The following is a 25621-nucleotide window of genomic DNA, read 5'->3' as shown; positions in this document are numbered from 1 at the left end:
CCCCCAAAATCCCAGCATATTTTAGTTTAAAGCTCTTGCCTCCCTTGGCAGGGAGTTCCAGAGATTGGGAGCTGCCACTGAGAAGGCCCTCTTTCATGTCCCTGCCAAACATGCCTCTGAGGATGGTGGGAACAAGAGATGCTCCCCTAAAGATCTTAAACTCAGGGAGCCTCAGACGGGAAGTTTAAATTTAATGACAAAATATACACGGGAAGGAGGAAATCCTTGATGATCCACCTCAAACCTCACCTGACGCCCTAGAACTGAAATCATGCTCTGCCCAGCAATGCCATTTGCACTGCGAACCCAGGAAAGCGATTTGTTTTTCCAGGTCAGTTTAACACCTCAAAAAGTGTGCAAGGAAAAGTTGGTGATTGCCATCAGAAGCAGCTGTGAGTAACGCGGCACCGAGAGTTCAAGGTGCAAATTCTGGGCTTGTTCTGAAATAAGCCGCACTGACAAATGGACTTAATTGTACTTTAATACACAGGTTTGGCCCAGGCTTGGCTGGTGCTGTTTGTAATTCTTGCACTGAGATTTTAAAAAAACACAACTCGGTTAATTATATAAATTATAGAAATGAGTTAGCTTGATAAAGGATTAGTCTGGTAGTTCTAGATAGATCTGGGGAGAAGAAAAAAACAGCTTTAGGAACACAGGAAGTTGCTTTACCCTGAGGTCAGAGCATCGGCTCATCTAGTCCAATAGTGTCAACACTGACTGGCAGGAACAGCTCTCCAAGGGTTCAGGCATGATTTTTTTCCAGCCCTGCCTGGAGATGCTGGGGATCAAACCTGGGACCTCCTGACTGCAAAGCAGGGGCTCTGTCACAGAGCTACAGGCTCTCTCCCCTGAAAGCATAGCCAATCAGTTCAGGCATAACCTATCAGTGATCTTGCATCTTTGTACCTGGAGATGCCGGGGATTGAACCTGGGACCTTCTGCCTTTTGCCTTTCCCTACCATTGCAATGGCCTCCTGCTGCTGTTGACTTAGCGATGAGTCCCAATGAATTCAATGGGCTTCGCTCCTTAACAAGCAAGCACGGGGGTGGGTGGGTGGGAAACCTCATACAGGGCCTAAGAATAGAAACGGCAAGAAGGAAGTTCTAGGTCTCTGGCAAGGTGACGACGCTGCTGAAATCCACATCCTGATTTCTCTAAAACTAGCTGCTCGTCATTTGAGCTGCAGATTTCTAGCTACATCTATTTCAGTTGCTTCCAGTCTGAAACATTATTGTACTCCCCTTTTGGATTACAAGCTGCTCAGGGTCAGCGCTAACGTGCCCTCTCTCTCTCTCTCTCTCTCTCTCTCTCTCTCTCTCTCTCTCTCTCTCTCTCTCACTCTCTTGGCACTGCCCTGTTTTCGCTGCCACCCGGTACGTCGCCTGGGCCCTGCGCTCTTGCGCACCAGCTAAACACCCCCCCCCATATGGCCAAAGCGATTTGGCTAATTAAATAAATCCTCCCACCAACAAGAGCAGGAGCACGAAAACTGGTCTGCTGCCGCCGCCTCCCTTCGCCGCCTGCAATTAGCCAGCGAGGCTTTGGAAAAAAACACCACCGGCTGCAATTAAGCACGTGGCATAATAATTAATGTAAGTAATTAGCAGCTTAAGGAGATGATTAAATTTTCCATGCGACAATGCTGGTTTTGGGGCTGATCAAAAGCAGGGCTTGGAAGCACGCTTCTCCGGTGGCTACGAAGGCAGCAGCTGTCCACAGGCTAGAGAAAGATCAACCTTTGATCAAAAGGAATCGCCCGGCCATCCCACCCTGAACAAGAGCTTCAAAAGTTGGAATGGCCAACGGGCGATCTTTGAGGTCTCCAAAAAACAGCACCACTGTGACCTCGGACATTTCTCCCTACCCTCTCTGTTTTCTTAATTTTATTTCCTACGGTTTTCCCCCCTAACTTTAAAACATAAAACTTTTTAAACTGGGAAGCTGGAATGTCATACAGCAAAGTGCCTGCCCTCCAGGGCCATCAGTATTTGGGTCCAAAAGAGCGGTCTTGAGTTTCGGAGCTCACCTCTGAGGGTCCTGGGCATGTCATTCTTTTTTGAGCGTCTCCCATTTGCCTTCTGGGAAATGAGTATTTCGTGCCCAGCCAGGCCCATATTGCAAATAGGCCCCATGGCAGCCATTTTGTGAGAGTGCCCACAGCACAAAATGTACTTACCAATCCAAACCAGTCAGGGATGTCTAGAACTCCCACGCTTTCTTTTTGCAACGTCCACGTCCTGTCGCCTCAAGTATCTTCAGGAAAAACGTCCAGACTGTTAGAGCAGTACGACAATGGAACCCATGACTTAGGGTGGTCGTGGGCTTTCCCGCACTGGAGGCCTTCAAGAGGCAGCTGGACAGCCCTCCGTCAGGGATGCTTTAGGGTGGATTCCTGCATTGAGCAGGGGGTTGGACTTGATGGCCTTAGAGGCCCCTTCCAACTCTACTGTTCTATGATTCAGCAAATCCCTCTCCAAACATTATTTTCCATGGAAAATACCGAAGAAGGTCCAGCAGCATCACTTTGACTGCAACCCTGTCCATGCTGCCTTGGGAACCACAAATAATAAAAAGGAAACACGGTCATTTTTGCACAACGAATGAGATCTTACAGGTTGAGAGCTTGGCGCTGGTGTTTGAGGACCCAGTCCACACCCCTCTGAGAAGGAAAATTGCGTTGGGAAAGCAGATCCAATGTGCTGGGTCTTCTTTGCTCTGTGAAACGATAAGGAACTCAGCGAAGCAACTCAAAGCAGGGTCCGTTTCATACTGCTCTCTCCTCTTTCGCCTTGCAAACTAAACACAGTACCTGATAGCATTCTGAGTAAGCAGCAGAATGAACACACGGATCGCTAAATTATAGCATTTCTGCAAGCAAAGGGCCTGGCAGTTTGGTTAAAGAGTGTCCTCCCTGGTGATTCACCGCCCTCGCACGCCGCCCAGTTATTAGACTGAAGACCCAGGTTGGGTTTTTGGAGAGAGTTAGTACCTCCTCCTCCTCCTTTTCACTCTCCTTCCCACCCCAAAAATATATAAAAAGCAAAGCTGCCCTTGAACAACAGTAGCCCGTGCCTCCATCAGTGGAGGGAGAGGACGAGGCGGAGCAAGACTCCACATCCTTTAACATCTAAGCTAGTCATGCTGGTTTGGCCTTAAGAAAGGACAACCCAGGCGCTCCGCAGTACTGTGAATTTTGTTCCCCGTTTTCTGTGCGCGGAGATAATGGCAGACAAGCAAAGGGTCATCCGGCTGTCCACTGAGCAACCCAGCTACGTGGTCTGTGTGCTGGGGACAGAAATCTCTGTAGACATCAAAGGGTAAGTGGGGGTGTTTTAAAAGTGGGAGTTGTGCAGTGGGCGAAGAGCATGAGCTGCATGAGGGGTCAAATCTCAGCTCTACGACTGTCGTGTTTCTCAGAAAGCTCCTGCTTTCGATGGGAGACAAATGATGAGGCCTGCTAGGTAATCTGGTGCGGAGGCAGGTTCTGGTGCAATCTTAGTCGGACCGACTTTCTCACACCTTCCTTCCACTCTGTGCCTTTTAGCTTCTGGCGGAACCTAGCATTAGCTAGCTTGTCAGGCCGCTCACCTCCGGAAGAAGGTTAATTTCTCATGGAGTGTGTAGGATTTGGCCTTGAGGAGATAAGCTCTGGAGAGGGCTGACTCCCAGCTGGGGAATTGCCTGTGACAGCTTCCTCCCTCACTGGTACAGGCTGGCTGGTGTCTGGCACTGCTTCCTCTAGGTCCGAATCTGATTCTAATTGATTCTCCCAACACAGGGGCAGTAGAGTTAGCCATGACAAAGACTTACAGCACTATTTCTCAGCCTACCATCCTGCCTTAGGCCGTAGATAGACCTAAGGTTTATCCCAGGATCATCCTGAGCACTGGATGCCCTGTGTGGCACTTAGATGAACAGGTTTGAGCACAGGACAATCCTGGGATAAACCTTAGGTCTAGCTACGGCCTTATTTACAGTGCTGCAAGGACACAGCTCTTGGGAATTAGTCATGGTCAATGAACTGAGGGAGGTCCAGAGAAGAGCAAGGTTAGCAGAGGGGAAGCAAAGTGGAACTCTGGGAGCTAGCGCTCAGATGTGGTTCCATGCCTAGAAAGGAAGGCTTTGAAGAGTGAGACTTCAGAGCCCCACCCAGAGCACAGTTGCAGACCCTCGCTCCAAAGTCCAAGCCTGGGGAGTTTCAGGGGAAATCAAAGGCAAGGCCAGTAGGCAGTCTGAAATCCAAAACCAGGCAGGTCCAAGGTGTAGCAAAATTAGTAAGGAACCAGCAAAAGGCTCAGAGCTAGTTTACAAATATTGTCCCAGCATTCTGTGTCTAGAACTGAAGGCATTTAAGCCTGACTCTTCAGCCCCACCTAGAGCACAGCTGCAGGCCATCACTACCACCTGATGAATGGTCTACTTGCAAGCAGAGCCTTGCTCATGAGTATATCTTTACTCATAAAGCGTCCTTATTCCTGAGGTGGGTACTTCTGCATCTAGCAGCTGACCGAGCATGAACATTCAGGCATGTGCCATGCCTGGGCCTAGGTGGCTACTCCATGTCTGCCTCCTAGTCCAAGAAGGGATGAGGGGAAGGGTCTATGGCCACCCCCCCTCAGGGCTCAGGATCTCCTAGATCTGCCTCCCTTGGCACATGTTTATCCCTTGGCACAGGCAGCTCCTTTCTGATGTTCAACGGGGGATGGGGTAGGCCGTGGATATAAAAATTTGGGCACCTGGAACAGGCCTCTGATAGAAATCTCGACTTTCAGGCAGATTCAGATGGTATTTATTTTTTGTTTGCTTGCCGGTTTTTATATTTGGGAATGTCTTTATCTGGGCCATTTCCCCTTGATTGTAGAAATAACGGCTCTGCATAACAAACACTTATTTAGACCAGGGGTGAACCAAATCCTGGCCAACTGGGTTCTCAATTCATCCCTCCAGAGTTCCCTATGGATACAGCGACCATATAAGGACCGGGCTCCTGTATAGAAAAGGGAATTTCAGCAGGTGTCCTTTGTATGCATGCAGCACCTGGTGAAATCCCCTCTTCATCACAACAGTTAAAGCTGCAGGAGCCCTGCCCTCTTTTTTTATCTGGCCACTTTATTCTTTTTTATCGTCTTCTTTTCCTTTCTTTTTAAATCCCCCTTTTCCTTCTGCCTGTCTCCTATTCTTTTGCTCTCCGTCTCCCTCAATACAGCCTATAAGTCAATACCCCATGTCCAACTTTCTGATTCTTCTGTTGACTATCAACTCTGCTACTGACAACCCTGAATCCCAGGGAGCAGTCGAAAAACAGCTGCCTGATTTCAGCTCCTAACCCAAATCAATCAATCTTTGCCTTGCACCCCTCAAAGGTGGGGGAATTAGTTAATATTTGACATGCAAAGACTTGAAGAAGCATAGATACAAAAGGCACACACACGCCCCTGGGAGCAAGTTGCTATTTCTGTCCACTGTGACGCCAGCGTGCAATATTTGACATGAGCAATGTGCTGAGAATTGAATGTGCAAAGGAAGAAGGTATGTCCTCCCGTGATGGCAATGAATGACCTGAATGCAGCTTTATAGCTTAGAGTGGTTTCACACGTGCTGCCACTTGAAGAAGAAGTTCTGAGCCTGCTCTTAGTTGTGCATGTGTGAAAGGCAGAACGTGGTTCTCAAAGTGGCCTTCAATTGGGCGTTCTAATCAACAGGTAGCTACTTAGGAAGGCAGATCGACAATCACATTTCAACCTTCCTGTTACGTTTGTGGACAGATTTGGTTGTTTCATCGATGAAGTCCATTTCTCCCTTTCATTTCTCCCCATTGTTATACACATATAGCTGGTAGGGGTGTGCTCCGCTCCGCTATGGATCCCCAGATCCAAAGTGGAGCGGGCTGATCCGGACCTCCGAAGCTCAGTTCCGGAGCAGATCAGGGAAGGTCCAGATCAGCTCAAAGTGGTTCGGAACAGTCTGAAACGATTCGGACTGTTCCGAAGCTTCGGAGCAAGGTAAGTGGGGAGGGGAGCTTACCTGGCTCCCCCGTCTGCTGCCGCTACGGTCTGTGTGGTGACAGTGGTGGAGCCAGGGGAGGGGGGGAGGGGGCTTACCTGGCTCCGTCGGGTTCTGGGTGTAGGCTTCAACTGTGCTCCAGGCCTCAGTTGAAGCCGCCGCCCGGACCGCAATGGATGACGGAGCCAGGTAAGTGTGGGGTGGGGGAGGGGGGCTTACCTGGAGCCAGGTAAGGGGGGAGGGGGCTTACCTGGCTTTGTCGTGGTCTGGGCGGTGGCTTCAACTGCGCCCCAGGCCTCAGTTGAAGCCGCCACCCGGACTGCGATGGACGACGCAGCCAGGTAAGTGTGAGGTGGGGGAGGGGGGGCTTACCTGGCTCCGCTGCCCACTGCCGCCATGGTTCATGCAGCAGCAGATGGCGGAGCCAGGTAAGGAGGGAGGGGGGCTTATTCAGCCCCCATTTTGTACCCCCTTCCCCACTTACCTGCCTCCGCCATCCACTGCGGAGGCAAATAAGTGGGGAAGGGGGGGGGCAAAATGGGGCCCGAATATCGATCTGGACCTCCGGATCTCGCTCCGGATCCGGAGCGGTTCGGGGAAGGTCCGGATTGGGTTCCGAAGCGGTTCAGGTAGGGGGTGCACAGCCCTAATAGCTGGCCTTAGGAGACACCAGCCCTGTCTTAGCAGTAGGGGTGATCACAGCCATTGAGTTTAAGACCACAACGATGCAGCCAAGCAGATCTATCAGAGAGGCTAGCATACCTTGGGGAAACAGCTGGACCTATAACCAGCGTCCTGAGAGTGTGCTTCATTTATCTTATCAAGCAGACGTGTCCTTTGGCCATCCCAAGCGTCTTTGTGACTTGTATTACAAAATGCGAACTGTTTTTACAGTCCTATTGGACTGTGCTTTGGGCGTCTTAGGGAGAATTGGGGGGATGTGTGCGTGGAGGGGGGGAGAATTGGGTTAAAAGCAAACACAGGGTAATTTTAATTTGATGCAATAATTTATATTTAGCGAGCATTTTAATCTATCCATTTGGGTGCTTAAGTACTATTTAGTCATCCACTCCAAACCCTCAGGATGGCCATAGGAGGAGAGCCAGAAATCTAAATTGGCTGCTTTTCATCTATGGTAAACAGTATTAACATAAAAAATAAATACACCTATTTGGGCCTGTAAATGAGTGCGGGTTTCTTTTCTTCTTTTTTCTTTTATTCCCCACTGCTCCACCAAACATGACTAGCTCTAGGAATCATGGTTAATGGGTGTACTATTACAGATCATAAATCCTGCCGAACCAGACTGCAAGAAAAGAAGCTATTACATGGGTTTATGGCTAGATTTATTGTCTTTCTCTTCCCCCTTTTAAATTCCTCGTGCTGACAGATTAATATATCTCTTTACAAGCTGCTGCAAGGCTTTGAAAGAGTGAGCAGAGAACGCACAAAGAGAGAGGGAAAAATGGGGGGAAAGGAAAAAAGCGAATAATATCGAATTTCATAAATCTGCTATATATGTTTTTGTAAATATACCCTTCTCTTCTCTTCTCTTCTCTTCTCTTCTCTTCTCTTCTCTTCTCTTCCTCTTCCTCTTCCTCTTTCTCTTTCCTTCCTTGCTCCTAGACAGTTTCAATGAAAATATAGTATCACCATCAGCACACAGACATGCATACTACTTAACTCATTGAGAAGGTTTTTTTGTTTGGTTTTTAAACAAAACCAAATTGAAATCTGCCATGTTCTCTGAAGGTATGAAACATTGTACTTAGCGGAAGCCGAAGTATCATGATCTATGCAACCCAATTATGTTTTTGCACTTAAGTAGCAAGTTCAATTTGGATGACCTTGAGGCCAAATTAGACGGGATGGTAATTGCGTCGATGCAATTAGCGTGCACGTTAAAAGTATATAAATGGCAACCGCGTTGGGCGGTGGGTGGTTGAGCAGCATCAAGACTGTGGTGTGGTTTTGTCCAGATAGTGTGTGGGTGTGTGTGTATGTGGGTGGGTGGGTGTGGGTGTTGTTGGCACAACAGGGAGAGAATTATACTCTACCTCCCCACCCCTGTGGTCCCAACCCTCCTCCTGCCCACCCTTGTGGCTGTTAATTACATTAAACAACAACAACAACTTACACATTCAATTGCATTCACATAATTAACGCCATGACTAGTTTAGCCCTTAAGATACTCCTTTCAACGTACGAAATGGAATTCCACATCAAAAATTGAGGGCAGTGGAAGCCAACGAGATTGGAGATGCAAGAATTTCACAGTGAAGTCGCCCTGCAACTAGGTTGTCTGCTGGAAAAGTGAATTCCAGAAGAGAAAAGTAATATTTGAGTCTCATCATCATCATCATCATCATCATCATCATCTATTTCTTACCCGCCTCTCTGATTGGATCGAGGCGGAGAACAACAGCAATCGTAAAATACGTAAAATACTGATTAAACACATAGCATACACTGTTAAAAAACATCCTAAAAGCATCCTAAAATTCCGCTGGATAGGCCTGCCAGAAGAGATCAGTCTTGATAGCTTTCTTGAATGTGAAAAGACCGTCAACGACAGTCTCCTCCGGTAGACCTTTCCACAGTCTGGGAGCAGCAGAAGAGGCAATGGTAAGGAAACGCGGTTCCTCCTTGTCTCAAAATCTCCAAGAATGCCTGATCAAACCAAACACTTCCCACAATGGTCTCATTTATCCCTAGATCCACCCCAAAGGGTGCCACTTCATTCAACGTCCGGGGAACCGCTGGACTTAGAGTCTACGTGATCTACAACCCAAAGCTTGTCACAGCACCTGAAGGTACAGCTACGTGGCCGCTCGATTCAGGCGTAGAGGTCGTAGTGGCTCTGAACGGTCCCAGCAGCACCGTCAACGATAACAAGGTCAGCTGGTAATGGAGGGACCATTCCTGGGAGGAAGCGGCTGGCCGTTTCAGGCTTGAGCATATACTGTGTTGTGGCTACAAGACTTCTTGTGTGTCTATGTGCCATTTCAGCCTTTTTTAGTTTCTGCCAGAGTAAGAGCTTCCAGAGAGGATAACGTCTATCTGTGTTAATGGCAGCTATGAATGACCGGGACATTCTATTTTCCTGTAGGTTCGAGTTTCATATTATGGGCCCACAGCGGACACACTTATTGCCAACGCATGGCTGTACATCACTTCTATAGGTAAGTCATGTGTTGTCGTGGAACCTCCCACACAGAGCTTCTCTAAATGAATGATTTATTGCACGCTCGTGATTGGCCACTCGTGGAAATTTGCGGGTCCATTACATGACGTCGTCAACATCCAGGACGTCTCCCGTACCATCCCCTGGGAATCTTGCTTTTAAAGAAACGGAGATAATGTGGTATTATCTGGGATATTAGCTGGGCTCCCCCGGAGTGTAAAGTCGGCATTGTGCTAGAATTCCACCACTAGATGGCGCTGCCTCATTCAACTCAATGGAGTCTTTCCGAGAAGGGAAGTTTTCAATTCAAAATCTCATGGTCGTGTGTAAAGGAGCACATCGTGATGGTGGGAAGACTGATGAGGACAAAAGCCCCGGGAAGGTTGTGGGATTTTTCCTTTGTGTAGAGCAGCTCATAGTTGGTATTCAGTTCCTCGTTCTTTCCGGCACTAGTCCTGTCCCATCTGCTTCAAGGAGCGAAAAGTTGGCAGTGCATCCCTCCAAATATCTCCGTGATGTATCCTTGATGTTGAAATTAATATTTTAAGCAGTTCTTTGCTACCCTTGAGATGTCTTCACCTAGATCCGCTGGATTTGTTTGCATCAGAGACATGTTTGCCCAGGAAATGAGAGAGAGGGCTGAACGTGTTGTTGTTGTTGTTGTTGTTGTTGTTGTTGTTGTTATTATTATTATTATTATTATTATCATTATTATTATTATTTCGCCCCATAGCTGAAGCTCTCTGGGCAGTTTACAAAAGATTGTCCTTCCACAATTAAGCAAATATGTTTTAATTCAGGGTGGCCTTTGGCATATAAACTAGTCTGCCACTGAAGGCATTTTTACTTGGCTATTCCCTTTATTTTTAATTTTATGCTATGTTTTCATTCAAGATTTTGTTTTAAGCATGTTTCGGGCATTGTTCTTCTCTTGCTCTTATGTCGTGGTCTTCCATTGGGTCGTCCGGTTGGCTACTGTGTGACCAGAATGCTGTGGTAGATGGAGCCTCTTCTTTTGGTCCTATGAGAGGTCTGGCTGGTTGCCTGTGCAACAGATATTTGTGCACAATGACAATGATGTAGCTGCCATGTCTAACCCTACTGCCCCTGTTTTGGGAGAAGATGTTTCAGGTTATCAATCAGAATCAGAATCAGAACTAGAAGACGCAGCGCCAGACACCAGCCAGCCTGTACCAGTGGGGGAGGAAGCTCTCATGGGCGATTCCCCAGCTGGGAGCCAGCCCTCTCCAGAGCTTATCTCCTCAAGGCCAAATCCTACACACATGGTGGGAAGTGACCCTTCTTCTGGAGGTGAGCGCCCCAACAAGCTAGCTGATGCTAGGGTCCGCTGGAAGCTCAAACACACAGGGCGGAAGGAAGGTGTGAGAAAGTCGGTTCGATTACTCCAGAATGTGCCTCCGCACCAGGTGCTCTGAAGTTATGGGCGTTTGAGAAGTGGCTTCCCATTCTTCTTGAGCAGACAATTGTCTTGCTTAGTTTGCATAGTTTTGCCTAGGGGGACGTTTCCGAGAGGTTGGACTCTCTTCAGGTAGAAGAGACGTTTGTTGCTTAATAAAAGCTTTGTGGATTACTTCGCAAGCCTTGTCATTTGCCTCCCATCGAAAGCAGGAGTTTTCTGAGAAACAGAACAGTAGCCAGGAGATGCTAATATTTAATTTTTTGGCTATATCTTAGCTATCTCCCTGGATGCTGACACCAGCCGAACTGGAGTGGTGGAGACCAATGCAAGCAACAAGGTAAAGGATGGGTTTTCCTTCTTATTCGATAATATTTTGGGAGACATTAAGGGGGCTGAGGAAAGGTATGGGTCAATTTATTAGAGGTAAGGGGTCTGTTCCTGGTTGGTTCCTTCCATGGCAGATGGATCCAGAAAACTGAATGAAGAAATCCATCCTAAAAATGGGCGTAAGGAAGGTGACACCACGAGCTGGATCGCCTTCTTTAAGAGTAATATTTCAACACTCCATTTGTAGATCCAGTGAAAGAGACCGAAATGCTTCATGTGTTCAAACGTTCTTGTAAATATTCTAGCACTTGTCTTCATTACAGCTGAGTACGGCCTGAAATGTTGTTTGGTGAGCCAGTGCAGTGTCATGTTGGTCAGACTGGGACTTGGGAGATCGGGGTTCTAGTCTCCTACTCAGCCGTAGAAGTTCACCGGGTGACTTGGGCTGGTAGGCCAAACCCACCTCACAGAGTGGTTGTGGGGATAAACATGAAGGGAAATGCAAGAGGGAAAAAGGGGAGGTATAACTGTAATAATCAAAATAAAATAGCCATAAGGGCAACTGAATGTAAGGACACTTGCTTGTCAATTCAAATCACGTTGACGTCTAAGTGGGGGGGGGGGGGGAATTTGCTTGTATGAATTAGGGCTGTGCAGCCCCCCTGAACCATTTCGGATCCTGATCCGGTTTCGGTCAGTCCGAGCCTCTTCCGCTCCGCTCTGCTTCGGAACCAGATCCGAAGTGAGATCCAGAGGTCCGAATCGAGATTCGGACCCCATTTTGCCCCCCTTCCCCACTTACTTGCCTCTGCGGTGGATGGCGGAGGCAGGTGTGGGGAAGGGGGGACAAAATGGGGGCTGAATAAGCCCCCTCCCCCCTTACCTGGCTCTGTTGTCCGATGCTGCATGGACCACGGCGGCAGTGGAAGGCGGCACCAGGTAAGCTCCCCTCCCCCCACTTACCTGGCTTGCCCCCTCCCACTTACCTGGCTGCACTGCCATCGCTGCACGGACTACGCCGTCGCCAGGTAAGCCCCCCCCACTTACCTGGCTCCGTCACGGTCTGGGCGGTGGCTTCAACTGAGGCCCAGGCCTCAAGCCGAAAGCAAGCTGCGGCCTCAGTTGAAGCTGCCACCCGGACCGCGACGGAGCCAGGTAAGCCCCCCTCCCCCACTTACCTGGGTCTAGAGCTTTGGAACGGTCCGAACCGCTCCGGACCTCCCCTGATCTACTCCAGAACCGGGCTTCAGAGGTCCGGATTGGCTCACTCCGCTTCGGATTCGGGGATCTGAAATGGAGCGGAGCACACCCCTAGTATGAGTCCACCAATGAAAGAGGTAAGCCTCCCCAAAGCGGTGGATGAGGAAGGCTGTAGACCGTCCATGGTTTGCCAGCATCAAGCCGTCATTACCTGGGAGAGATGAAATGCATTGGTTTCCTCCTCCTTTCTCGACAGACAAAATGGACCTGGGGCCCAAATGGGAAAGGAGCGGTTCTGCTGGTGAACTGCGACCGGGACGGCCCGAGCTCTGGGAGCATGGACAACGCTTATCCATACGTGCGGTCCTACACAGGTATGCACTGGGTGGCCAAGAAGAAACACTCAGTGAGACGGCCCTGATGTGTAGCCAGGAACACAAATGATCACTTGGCCATCTTGTGTGTCCTCTGGCCACCTCTGAATAGTGGTACTTCAAGATGGGATTAACTGACTTCTGTATCTCCTAGACTGCGTGACTGATTTGTTTTGCTGATCATAGAATCATAGAATGGTAGAGTTGGGAGGGGCCTACAAGGCCTTCGAGTCCAACCCCCTGCTCAATGCAGGAATCCACCTTCAAGCATCCCTGACGCATGTCTGTCCAGCTGCGTCTTGAAGGCCTCTACGGTGGGAGAGCCCACAACCTCCCTAGGTCATTGGCTGGCTTCCCTCTTTTCAAAAAGGGATTACATTTAGCTCCGAAACAGGTAGGTGGGAGACAAAGAAGTCTCCCAAGGTCACGGGTGCCCTTCAGCAGAGTTTAGGCTGAGTTTAGTTCTGGATAAAAAAAACAAGTAACTGAGGCCAGATCTGCACCAAGCAGGATATGACACTTGTTTTGAAAACCGTATATGGAGTGCGTCCTGCGCCCCAACGACAACAACAAGAAGAATATTTTATTACCGGAAACGTATAACGCTGGAGGGCAGCGTGATGTTTTTGATAGTAGAATGTTATTCTCCTCTTTTGCATTTGCAGGTGTGAATGGATTTGCTTGCATTTTGTCCATGGTGCTGTGGTAAATGCCACTTTGCTTTCATGTTAGCTAGTTTTTAAATTTCTATATCTTGTTAAGCTGCAGGCGGCTTGATCTCTGAAGCAGGCTAGGCTGAAAGTCAGTGGCTGGCCCAGCGTCGTCCAAAACTCCCAAACTCTGGGCAATCACACAGCAAACAGGCGTTTTTGTGTGATTTTAGTCACTTGGTTTTCTTTTCAGCTTGGAATGCCTTCCTGTTATCATTTTAGTTCTCGATAAAGTCTCTCCTCTAACAATTACATAACGTGGTTCTAGTTTCACAGGTGCTGGCAGCTGTCTGGGCAAATAGCACCGGAAAAGTTTTTGCATGAGCAATGAAAATGGAAGGAAAATGCATCAGTTCTAGCTTATTTGGGGAGGATCTACACGACTGCTTTACAACTGTTTATAAGACACACTCCACATACAGTTTTCAAAACTTTTTGAAAGTGTCATATCCTGCTTGGTGTAGATGTGGCCTTGGTTTTAATTCAGAGGTTCCAATTCAAAACAATTAAAAAAGAAGAAGAATGCAAACCAGCCCCGTGAACCTAATTTGCACACTTAATTTCCCCCTCTCTTGTGTTAAGAGAGAACCTGGCTGCAGTGCAGTGTAATCTAACACCTCAAAAGTTCAGAGCATCAACTGAAATTTCATACACTCACCTCGATGGTGTAGACGGAGACTTCTCAGGTCATTTTGCGAAATACAGAATTCCCAAATTGTAGCCCCAAGATCTGTGCTGAGCTTGCAAGAGCCTTTTGAGTGGGTGGGTACAGAACTGGCATATCAGAACTCCAAATCCTGGGCCCAGAAGATCTGATGAACAGCTGTATTGAAAGCAAACCTTTTCCCTTTCTCTTCCTGAGATCTGCAAGACTTGTCGCTCATGCTCCTGAACACCCATGGCCCCGCCGGGGTCTTTGACAGCCACAGACTGGTCCTCCACATCTCTACGTTTGATGCGGCCAAAGTGAGAGTTTTCCATGCTAACGGTGAGCTGCCTGTCAACGCTGCCGAGTTGATGCTGTTTGTAGGTTTGATTAGAGAACAGGAACCCAGAAGCGGTGGATTATTTATATCCTTAATAAAATATAAAGCGCTTATTGTGTGCTGTATATATGCTTTCCATTTTGAGCATCGACAAAGTAGGTCTATACCAGCTTTCCCCAAGACGGTGCACTCCAGATGTTGCACTACTGGTCCTTCCAGATGAGGATTTTATTGCACAACCATCTTGACTCATTCAGAGGGTCCAGAGATGATATCTTCCACTCCTAACACGCCCAAATGCCTGAGAGAAAAGGAAGGTCTTAACCTGGTGTTGAAAAGATAACAATGTTGGCACCAGGTGGGCCTCATCAGGGAGATATTTCCATAATTGGGGGGCCACCACAGAGAAGGTCCTCTCGTTGCCATCTTCTGAACCTCCTTCGGAGGAGGCATCTGGAGGAAGACCTTAGATGATAAACAAAGTATATGGAAGGTTCATGCTAGGAGAGGCACTCCATCAGGTATTGGTGATGGGAGCTCTCACGGGGATGATAGTAGTTGTAGTCTAACACATATGAAGTGCATCAAGTTAGGTAAAACTGGTCCACACCAAACATTCAAATGAGTTTAAAAGTCATCCTCCAAATTTTCGAGGGATATTAATACAGATAGGGTCAACAACGCCAGCTGGCAGGAGAAATGCTGTGTTTTTATGACCTTTTCATGCAAACCTTTCCTGCCTGCCCGTAAACCCGTTTGACGCTGGGCCACCCGCCTGGTTTGTGCTGCAGGAAACGCCTCGCTTTCCAACTATGAGCATGTCTTGGGATCCGACAAGCTCTCCTACACGGTGGGGCGCACGGATGGAAAAGAGCAGCGCACGTTCTACGTGGAGGGGCTAGCCTTCCCAGATGTAGACTTCAAGGGCTTGGTTTCCTTGAACGTCACCCTCCTGGAGCAGTCTAGCCAGGTACAGTTCTGATGGGGCTGGGGAGGTGGGGACGACAATGCGGGAGGAAAGGGGTCTTACTTATCCATTTAAGCCACAGCAAAATACTTCGCATTATAATACATGGTTGCAGGGGAAATTCATCCCCCATCCTCAGCTCTTGTGAGGGTTGCAGCTAAGCTCAGAGGGAATTATGAACAGGATGGTGCATGATGGCAGGGTCCCTGCTAATCAAAAAGTGTCAACACTTTGCCCCTGCAAGTCCTGGTATGACAACACCACAGATCTCCGGAAGCAAGGTTGGGAAACATCTTGTTGCCGGCCAGAGTAGGCAGTTCTGGGTTCTGAACAAGCTGGAGCATTTTCAGAGGAGGGCAACCAGGATGATCAGGGGTCTGGAAACAAAGCCCTATAAAGGGAGATTGAAAGAACTGGGCATGTTTAGCCTGGAGAAGAGAAGATGGAGGGGAGACAGGATAGCACTCTTCAAATACTTGCAAGGTTGTCACACAGAGGAGGGCCAGGATCTCTTCTTGAGCCTCCCAGAGTGCAGGACACGGAATAACGGGCTCAAGTTAAAGGAAACCAGATTCCGGCTGGACATCAGGAAAAACTTCCTGACTGTTAGAGCAGGACGACAATGGAACCAGTTACCTAGGGAGGTTGTGGGCTCTCCCACACTAGAGGCCTTCAAGAGGCAGCTGGAGAACCATCTGTCAGGGATGCTTTAGAGTGGATTCCTGCATTGAGCAGGGGGTTGGACTCGATGGCCTTTTAGGCCCCTTCCAACTCTGCTATTCTATGATTCTATGAAATGGACAAAGAGCTCAATGCACTCAAAATTCTGCAATACAGATCTCTTCGCTATTGTCATTTTCAAGTCTAGGACACAGACACAAAGACATGATTTCATGCCCCGATTCCTCCATTTTTCACCCTCCTCTCCATAGAATTCACCAGCCACCCCAGTTTTCACAGACACCGTGGTTTTCCGGGTGGCTCCCTGGCTAATGACTCCCAACACAATGAAGCCTTTAGAGATCTTTGTCTGCAGGTAAAGAAACTCAACCTGGGGGTTCATTTTGGGTGGTGTTCCGGTCATTTAGGGCTTTTCTACATGAGGCATTTATCGTGCACCTGTCATTCCCTACTCATGGTTGCTTATGGGTTCTTTAGTTGACATTGTGACCATTCAGTTTCACCTCTGTGCCTAAAGAGCACTTTCAGTGAGTTTTAAAAACGGGGAGGATGCAGTATTTCATTGTAAAAAAGAGTGCTTTTTCCACTTGTGTGTTTGCGCTATTCCACTGGGCCACAGTGCCACCTAGAGGTTACGTATAGAAAAATGCTTCATGTTTGGAGTCCACCACTAAGGATCCCAACACTGTCCTGAGGATTATGCTGCAGCATGACTGCTAAGCCAGTTCGGAATTTAATTCTGCAGTGGAGGCATGATTGACGCCTCCCAAATTAATGAAACATCGCCTCCTTTCCATGTTATTTTCTTTGCCTCTTCTTCTCCCTCCCCAGCATTGATGAAGGCCGTCACCCCAATCAGAAATTCTTGGAGGCCATCAAAGCCCTGGCAAAGAAAACCAACTGCAAGCTCACAGTTTGCCCAGAGGTCGAAAACCGGGGCGATCGGTGGATCCAGGTATCCTCTTTGACGTTGTATGTGCATGGGGTGGAGGTGGTGCTGGCAGCAAGAAAAGCTGGTGTCCCAGAAGTCTCTCTCCAGTTGAACTTTGAACAAACCCTGACTTCCAAAATGCTCCAAGTTTCCACCTCTCTCTCTCTTTCTCTGTGTGTGTCACACACAAACACCCCCACAAAAGGAAACTGCATAGGGACACCCCTACCACTGAAGGTGCTCCTAGACAGCTCCCAGCCCTACCCATCAAAAGACATTGTGCAGTTAAAAACATAAGAACAGCAGCAGAGCCCTGATGCTGGATCAGACCCAGGGTCCATCTAGTCCAGCACTCTGTTCACACAGTGACCAACCAGCCATCAGCCAGGGATGAACAAGCAGGACATGGTGCAACAGCACCCTCCCGCCCATGTTCCCCAGCACACAAGCTTACTGCCTCGGATACTGGACGTAGCACACAACCATCAGGGCTGGTAGCCATGGATAGCCTTCGCCTCCTCCAGGAATCTATCCAACCCCCTTTTGAAGCCATCCAAATTGGTGGCCGTCACTACATCTTGTGATAGTGAGTTCCATCATTTCACAGAATCATAGAATAGTAGAGTTGGAAGGGGCCTCTAAGGCCATCGAGTCCAACCCCCTGCTCAGTGCAGGAATCCACCCTAAAGCATTTAACTCCGCGCTGTGTGAAGAAGTCCTTCCTTTTATTTGTCCTGGATCTCCCACCCATCAGCTTCATGGGGTGACCCCACTGGGTTCTAGTATTTTGAGAGAGGGAGAAAAGTGTCCCCCTTTGCACAGTCTCCACCCCATGCATGATTCTGTCCACCTCTATCCTGCCTCCCCTCAGCCTCCTTTTTTCCAAGCTAAACAATCCCAGTTGATGTAACCTTCCCTCATCAGGGAGATGCTCCAGCCCCTCCGTTGTTCTATCTCCCCCTCCTCAACAGCTGTCTTTTTAGTAACAAACAATCTGGGAATGGTGGGGAAACAGGGCGTGGGCCAGAAAATAATTGAACTGCTTTGATACGCACTGTGAACGGATGTGAAATTGGTTCTTCCCAGCTTTTCCCAGCCTTTTCCCAACATTTTCTCAGATGTTTTGGGTTGTGCTGGGAATTGTATTCTAAGCTACCAGGAAGGCAGCACGTTGGGGACGGATGGTTCTTCACTGCCCTATGTCTAAGAACGGCATTGAAATGGGAACCCTGACCCACATTTTCTCCCACCACCACCAACAGGATGAGATTGAATTTGGCTACGTAGAAGCCCCACACAAGTCGTTCCCTGTTGTTTTCGACTCCCCCAGGAACAGAGGCCTCAAGGAGTTTCCTTTCAAGAGGATTTTGGTAAGCTGAAGTTTCCGCTCTCGCTCAACTCAACTTTACAGAGGGCAGATTCTTCCTTCCATATAATTAGAGGAGAGATACTGACCTCACATCTGATTTCAAAGTCCCTCCTTTTCCGCCTCGCTTTTACCCCCATGATAACCCAGTGAGTGAGCACTCAGTGAGCTTTGTAAGTGAATGGGGACTCGAACCTAGGTCTCCCTGTTGACATCCAAGACTCCATCTACGATCGCAGGGGTCTCCAACTCAGGGCACGTTTGGAATTCCGAGAGGCCGTCTCACAAAATGGCAGCCAGTCGTGAAACGCCCATTTCCCCAAAGGCCGTCCGGTGAGAGGAAAAGAAAAGCTACTTGCACAAGAACCTAAGGTTCAAAGTGCACAAAACCGCTCTTTCGAACCCAGATAAAGACAGTATTGGAAGGCAAATTGTACTTTTCAGTAAGCCAACCTCCCAATTAAAGTGTTCTAATTTTGTAAATCTTAATGCAATAAAAATTAGGAGGGACAGTGATTGTGATGGGTGTGGAGAGAGGTGTCCGTGGGCGTATTGTCCCCCATGGATGCCATGTAGGCGATCCCACCGCTAGCCCACACTACCTCTCAAAACAAAATCACTAAAACGCATCTCTGTGGATTAAGTCGTTGCATCCTTCCCCTCTGGAAGCAAAGGACACCTTTGACACACAGACGAGAGGTGAATGATCCAGCATCCTGCGAAATATTTTACTTATACCCTACTTTTCCATTGTGTTATTCCCTTTCAGGGTCCCGATTTTGGGTATGTGACCCGAGAACCCAAGAATGGGTACGTCTCCGGCCTCGATTCATTTGGGAACTTGGACATTAGCCCTCCTGTAACGGTCAAAGGGAAGGAATATCCCCTTGGAAGAATCCTCATTGGCAGCAGTTTCCCTGGGTGAGTGAGGTTCCTGGGCTAGCAAGGTGCAGAAAAAGGCAACCGAAACAATCAAAACAACAATTCTTACTGATACAAGAAGTAGCATGTAGCCATGATTGAGGACTAATAGCCTTCTCCTCTGTGAATGTGTCCAATCCTCTTTTAAAGACATCCAAGATCATTACATCTTGTGGTAGGAGCAATTCCATAGTTTCACTCTACACTGTGTGAAGAAGTCCTTCCTTTTATTGTGTATTGCGTCCAGTTCTGGGCTCCACAATTCAAGAAGGAGGCAGACAAGCTGGAGCGTGTTCAGAGGAGGGCAACCAGGATGATCAGGGTCTGGAAACAAAGCCCTATGAAGAGAGACTGAAAGAACTGGGCATGTTTAGCCTGGAGAAGAGAAGATTGAGGGGAGACATGAGAGCACTCTTCAAGGACTTGAAAGGTTGTCACACAGAGGAGGGCCGGGATCTCTTCTCGATCCTCCCAGAGTGCAGGACACGGAACAACGGGCTCAAGTTAAAGGAAGCCAGATTCCAGCTGGATATCAGGAAAATCTTCCTGACTGTTAGAGCAGTACGACAATGGAATTAGTTACCTAGGGAGGTTGTGGGCTCTCCCACCCTAGAGGCCTTCAAGAGGCAGCTGGACAACCCTCTGTCAGGGATGCTTTAGGGTGGATTCCCACATTGAGTGGGGGTTTGGACTCGATGGCCTTGTAGGCCCCTTCCAACTCTGCTATTCTATGATTCTGTGATTTTATCTGTCCTGAATCTCCCACCACTCATCTTCATAGGGTGACCCTGGGCTCTAATAGATGATTAAGCCAAGCGTTCCAGAGTCACCACCACTGAAATATTTGAGAGAATCCAAAGTATCTCACAGGGCTTTGACTCAGAATGACATTGGACTTCGTAAGAAAGCATTATCTCTTTTCTCAGAAAACAAAGGGGACCAACTTTGCAAGTGTTTGGCAGTCTTATGTTAGGAAGGGAATGTTACACTTCAGACAAGAGTCTCCTGTTGAGCGGTGTGCTCGGTAAATAATTAAGCCTTTATATGCGATGAAAATGTTCTCAAAAACAAGACCAGCTAGAGACGCGGTGAGAGCAATTGCAGTGAAAAAGAACATCATACTGACGTAGCCTGCCTATATTACAATATCATGCTTTGCTGTCATGCTTGCATTTATACCACTGATGCCATAGAAGGCAGGAATATATATCTGAATACCTGCTTCTGTTTCGAGATGCATTTCTTCCCCCACCCCACAAAAACCACACACACACACACCCTCATCCTTTCTTTTCAGGTGACATACGGAACGTAGTAAGCGGTTTTAGGACCCTCGATCCATTTAGCCCTCCGGAGTTTCAGGCAGGAGATTTTCCAAACCAGCCTGGTGTGGGATCATAGAATCATAGAATAGTAGAGTTGGAAGGGGCCTATGCGGTCATCGAGTCCAACCCCCTGCTCAATGCAGGAATCCACCCTAAAGGATCTACACTACCACTTTAAAATGGTTTATAACAGTACTGAAAACTGTTGGGGCCCAGGACATGCTCCATACAGTTTTCAAACCGTTTTCAACGTGTCATATTTTGGTGTAGATCTGGCCTGGGTCAAAACGGGGATCTTTTTGCATGTGAAGAAGTTGCTCTACCATGGACCTACATCCCCTTCTATACGTGAACCTGCCTCTGCATCTATAAGATTGGACTTATGTTAGAGACCTCATAGAATCATAGAATAGTAGAGTTGGAAGGGTCCTATAAGGCCATCAAGTCCAACCCCCTGCTCAATGCATGAACCTGCCTCTGCTTCTGTAACATGGGAATTATGTCAGAGACCTCCTCCTGTTTCAAGCTGTCTGTTCTAATTCCACTTTGCCTCCCCTCTGTCCATTTCTCTCAGTGGTATTCAACCTGCCTCAATTCTTAGGTCTGGCAACCGGAGAATGGCCAAAATTGTCCGTGACTTCCTCTACGCCCAAAAAGTTCAGTCCCCAGTGGAACTCTATTCTGACTGGCTCACCGTGGGCCACGTGGATGAATTCCTGACCTTTGTTCCTGCTCTCGACAGGAAGGTACTGTCCCATGGGGAAATGACGCACCCATTTCCCCCTTCCTAAGGATGCTTCGGATTTCATTAACTCTAGACTGGAAAGCCCACCTTTCCTTGTCCCCGTTAACCCGGTTCCCAGTCCTTAGGTGAGGTTTCCCCCCTCACTCTCTCACTTCCATGAACCCCCCCTCCCCCGGCACTGTTTATCAACATTCTATAACTGGTGCTTTTTCTTAAGCTATTGGAATGTTGATGAACATTTGGTGACATCACAGCAAGTTAGCCAATGTCTGTTGAGCATGGGGAGGGAGAAAGCAGACTGTACCTGATAATCAATTGAAACATTGCACAGATCACCCAACTTTAGGAACTTACCTGCATTATATGTCCTTCCACAGGGTTTCCGGTTGGTTTTAGCCAGCCCCTTGGCTTGTTTGAAGCTGTTCAAAGAGATGCAAAAAGAAGGTTATGGGAATGCTGCCCTGTTTGAAGGTGAGCCAAGAATTTAATTTTCTCTGCCCTCCTGGTTGCTCATCCAGCCAGGCTGGCAAGCTTTATCTGTGAAACCTATTTTCCTATGCAGGTCTAGGGAGAGTGGGAAGAATTACTCTCAATGAACTCCTAGCAGACAAAATCTTGCGCAAAGACAGCAAATACGTGCAGGTAAAAAAAAGAAAAAAAGCCATTCAGCTGCAGCAGTTTTGTGGATTTTGGCACTCTGATAGTGACTTTGCATGTATGTATTTCTTAATTTTATTTGTATGCTGCCTTCCTACCAACAAATAGCTTTCAAGGTAGCTTATGGATCCAATGAAAAGTGATTCAAAGAGAACACTAAAACACAATAAAAACATAACAAACATAGAAAAAATATATTATTTAAAACAGCAACCCGCGTCCAGGCCAAAGGCTTTCTTAAATAGCTGAAAGATTTCTGGTTCCAGGCCCCTTCCTTGCAATTAGAGTTTTCATAATTTTTGTTTTGAACAATAAGCTTCCAAGGCTTTTTATTTTTAGTTCCAAGGAATAAAAAAAGTGAGAAATCAGATGTCTGTGCAGTTGCTCAAAGACAAATTGACCTGTTCCCACATTCCAATACTCCACCCAAAGCAGTGATTCGACAAAGTCTTTGGGACATTTGACCATTGTTTTTAAACAGCGGAGACCTGCGGTAAAATGTTGCAGCGCAGTGTGCTTCACTTCACGATATTCCGTTCCCGGTCCCATCTGGTTTTCGATCCCCCTGCCCTCAACAAAAAATATTGTGCTGGCTGCTAAACACACACAGTCTTCATTGTTACCCTTAGGTAACGAACGGTGCCATTTTGCCTACGTAAGCAACAACACTCCGTGAATTGCTATTGGGATATAACACGTTATCAAAATTAAAGTCTATTTCATCAAATATTATTGTATTTTAGGTTTTGCAGTTTTGCATTGATGAATAAGTGCTATGCTTTTGGCCCTCTGCCCCACCAGACAATAATTTGCAATTTATGAAATGCACAGTTTTCCTGGTTTTTTGCTGGGAGTGGTGGAGTGGCAAAACTGTATTATCTCATACCAAAATGTTTTACGTGGGAGTAGTCCTGTCAACTGCTTCACTGCAGGATTAAACTCTAGGACAGCCTTCCTCAACCTGGGGCGCTCCAGATGTGTTGGACTGCATCTCCCAGAATGCCCCAGCCAGCTACCTTGAGATGAAAACCCAAATTGAGATTAAAAACAAAAAAATTTTTTAGGGTGACCATGTGAAAATGAGGACAGGGCTCCTATATCTTTAACAGTTGTATTGAAAAGGGAATTTCAGCAGGTGCCATTTGTATATATGGAGAACCTGGTGAAATTCCCCCTTCATCACCACAGTGAAAGCTGCAGGAGCCCTGCCCTCTTTTAAATCTGCTCACTCTAGTATAGCTCCTGCAGCTTTAACTGTTGTGATGAAGAGGGGATTTCACCTGCTGAAATTCCCTTTTCTATGCAACTGTTAAAGATACAAGAGTCTTGTCCTCCTTTCTATATGGTCACCCTATATTTCTGAGATAAAAATTGAGAGCGCTTTGGCTATAGGTGAGTGTAGAAATTAAAATAATAATACTAATAACAACAACAACAACATCAACAACTTTGAAAGCTAATATGAGTGTTCTAATAACTATCTTATTTATTCAAAATTGAAGTTTGGCTGCCTTTGAGAATAAAACCCTCTCAAGGTGGTGTGCAGGATAGAAGCCATATAACCGGCTATCCTGCTAAAACATGAAATTTGGTGACTTCAGGCAAAAAGCACCTGAAGAAACGAAGAGGCACTTATAAACGGAGGAAAATAATTTGCATTGATCATTTCTTCCCCCTCTAGAGTTGCATTGACTGGAACCGAAATATTTTAAAGCGGGAATTGGGCCTGAGTGAACACGACATCATTGACATTCCACAGCTGTTCACGCTAGAAGGATCCACAGCGACGGCGTTATTCCCAGATATGGTGAGGTGGTTTCCTCCGCTTTCTATCATATTAAAGCCTTCCCCCCTGAGAAAAATCAAGCACAAATCATGTTCGATGGAAATCTCAACCTAAGGTGGAAAGGCAAATTCATTGTTAGGCATAATTAGGAATCGAAAATAAAAGTGCCACGATTATCCTGCCCTTATGGTGCAGCTGCACATGGAATACTGTGCACCGTTCTGGCCACCGCACCTCAGAAAAGATATTGTAGAGATGGAGGGACTATGGAACTCACTGCCACAGGATGTGGTGATGGCCACCCATTTGGATGGCTTTAAAAAGGGGTTGGATAAATTCCTGGAGGAGGAAAAGGCTATCCAGGGCTACTAGCCCTGATGGTTATGTGCGACCTCCAATATCCGAGGCAGTAAGCCTGTGTGCACCAGTAGCTGGGGAACATGGGCAGGAGGGTGCTGTTGCACTCATGTCCACTGGGCAGTTGGTTGGCCACTGTGGAACAGAATAATGGACTTGATGGGCTCTTGATACAGCTCTTCATAAGTTCTTACGTTTTCTCTGGGGGTCAGTTTCAAGCCATGTTCATCTGTCACAACAAATACAAAGTCTTGTAGCATTTTAAAGATGAAAAAGAAATATTGTGCCAAAACCTTTTGGATAGCAAAGTCCACTCTGGGTATGGTCTTGCTTCCTCTCCTCATCCTGTGGCAACTAATTATTTGAAATATTTTATACCATCATTTAGGTGGCCTACAAACGAAACAGAAAACATAAAATGACAAGATCCCATTCCAATAAAATACAGTCATTAAAAATAAATAGAGGTGGCACCACAACATTAAAGGCCCTATTCCGGACCATTCATAGACTGGACCTTTCAGATGATGATGATATTATCTGTCATTTGGTCCAAAGTCTGTAGAGTAGAAGGCTGTCCAATATTTTTTTTTCAGTGTTGGGGTTGTCAATAGGTGATGCTCAGCTGTTAAGGATGGAATCTTAGTCAGGATGTACTTGGCTCAAAAACCAACTCTGGCCGCCATTTGTTTTTGCGCCCGACAGGTGAACATGCTTGTCTTGGGGAGACACCTGGGAATCCCGAAGCCATTTGGCCCCATCATTCATGGCCAGTGTTGCCTGGAAGCGGACGTCCGCTCCCTGCTGGAACCCTTGGGCCTGGTATGCACGTTTATTGATGACTTCTTCTCCTACCATGTGTTGTCCGGAGAAGTCCACTGTGGCACCAATGTCTGCCGGGAGCCCTTCTCCTTCCACTGGTGGGACATCATCCCCTGAACTGGTCACCAGCCGTCCACAGGCTTTTTCCCCTCAGTACTTTTGCCCCAAATGTGGGAGGTAAGAAGATGGCGGAAGATGTTTTAAAGAGGGCAAGAACATTTGCTAAAGGCCGCCCTGCCTCAACACACCAATACTGCTCAATCCTTGGACTTTTTTTAAAAAAAGAAGATGAACGAATTGGGGCAAAACCTCAATAAAATGTGAGGCACCAAACTCCATAAAACCATGGAAGTATGTGTTGCGGGGCCATGCGTGTTTCAGTGCAAGATGCAGGCGTAGGTGTCTTGCGGTCCCAGAACATCTAGTGCCAACTCTAGAAATGCTGTTTTGTAAGGCCTTAGCTAGACCTGGGATCCCCTGTGTGTCACTTACATGAACAGGGATGACCCCAGCCGGGACGATACCGGGATAAACCTTCGGTCTAGCTAAGGCCTTAGTCACATACAAAACAGAACACCAAAATCCTTGCCAATTCCCCGCCCCCCACCACAGTTTTTGGAAAATCAGAACCGCTCACCACAAAAGATCATAGTTTTGGCCTGATTGACTTATATATTGCCTGTGAAGCTGTACCCATTTTACAGATGGGCAGCTGAGGCTGACAGAGTGACTAAGGCCTGCCCAGGTACACAAAGACTGAGGTGATACTTCCACACAGATCTCCCAGATCCATACCAACTCTTAAACTCTTGGACTATTTGGGCATAAAGACGTTTAGATCTGCTTATAGAAACT

At 47.4% G+C, this 25621-nt stretch overlaps 1 protein-coding gene across 1 annotated transcript; it reads left to right on the top strand.

Annotated features, from left to right (window-relative positions):
* The first annotated feature begins 3226 nt into the window (after positions 1 to 3226).
* On the top strand, positions 3227 to 24883 carry LOC134411322 (protein-arginine deiminase type-1-like). Its single transcript, XM_063145049.1, has 16 exons — positions 3227 to 3321; positions 8723 to 8903; positions 9117 to 9189; positions 10887 to 10948; positions 12395 to 12512; positions 14085 to 14210; positions 15000 to 15173; positions 16118 to 16211; positions 16688 to 16811; positions 18050 to 18157; positions 18923 to 19074; positions 21001 to 21145; positions 21522 to 21615; positions 21707 to 21786; positions 23483 to 23608; positions 24650 to 24883. The coding sequence occupies exons 1-16, from the start codon at positions 3227 to 3229 to the stop codon at positions 24881 to 24883; spliced, it is 1986 nt and encodes a 661-aa protein (XP_063001119.1).
* The last annotated feature ends 738 nt before the right edge of the window (positions 24884 to 25621 follow it).

This window comes from Elgaria multicarinata, chromosome 20, assembly GCF_023053635.1.
Source record: "Elgaria multicarinata webbii isolate HBS135686 ecotype San Diego chromosome 20, rElgMul1.1.pri, whole genome shotgun sequence".
In the NCBI taxonomy this organism is placed as follows: Eukaryota; Metazoa; Chordata; class Lepidosauria; order Squamata; family Anguidae; genus Elgaria; species Elgaria multicarinata.
Note: the sequence above shows the minus strand (reverse complement) of the source record. Positions and strands in the feature narration are given on the sequence as shown.

Coding starts and splice junctions, on each gene's coding strand:
- LOC134411322 (XM_063145049.1), top strand. CDS start 3,227: ATGGCAGACAAGCAAAGGGTCATCCGGCTGTCCACTGAGCAACCCAGC. Junction 9,190..10,886: donor GCTGTACATCACTTCTATAG/GTAAGTCATGTG, acceptor GCTATATCTTAG/CTATCTCCCTGGATGCTGAC. Junction 21,146..21,521: donor TTCCTGCTCTCGACAGGAAG/GTACTGTCCCAT, acceptor GTCCTTCCACAG/GGTTTCCGGTTGGTTTTAGC.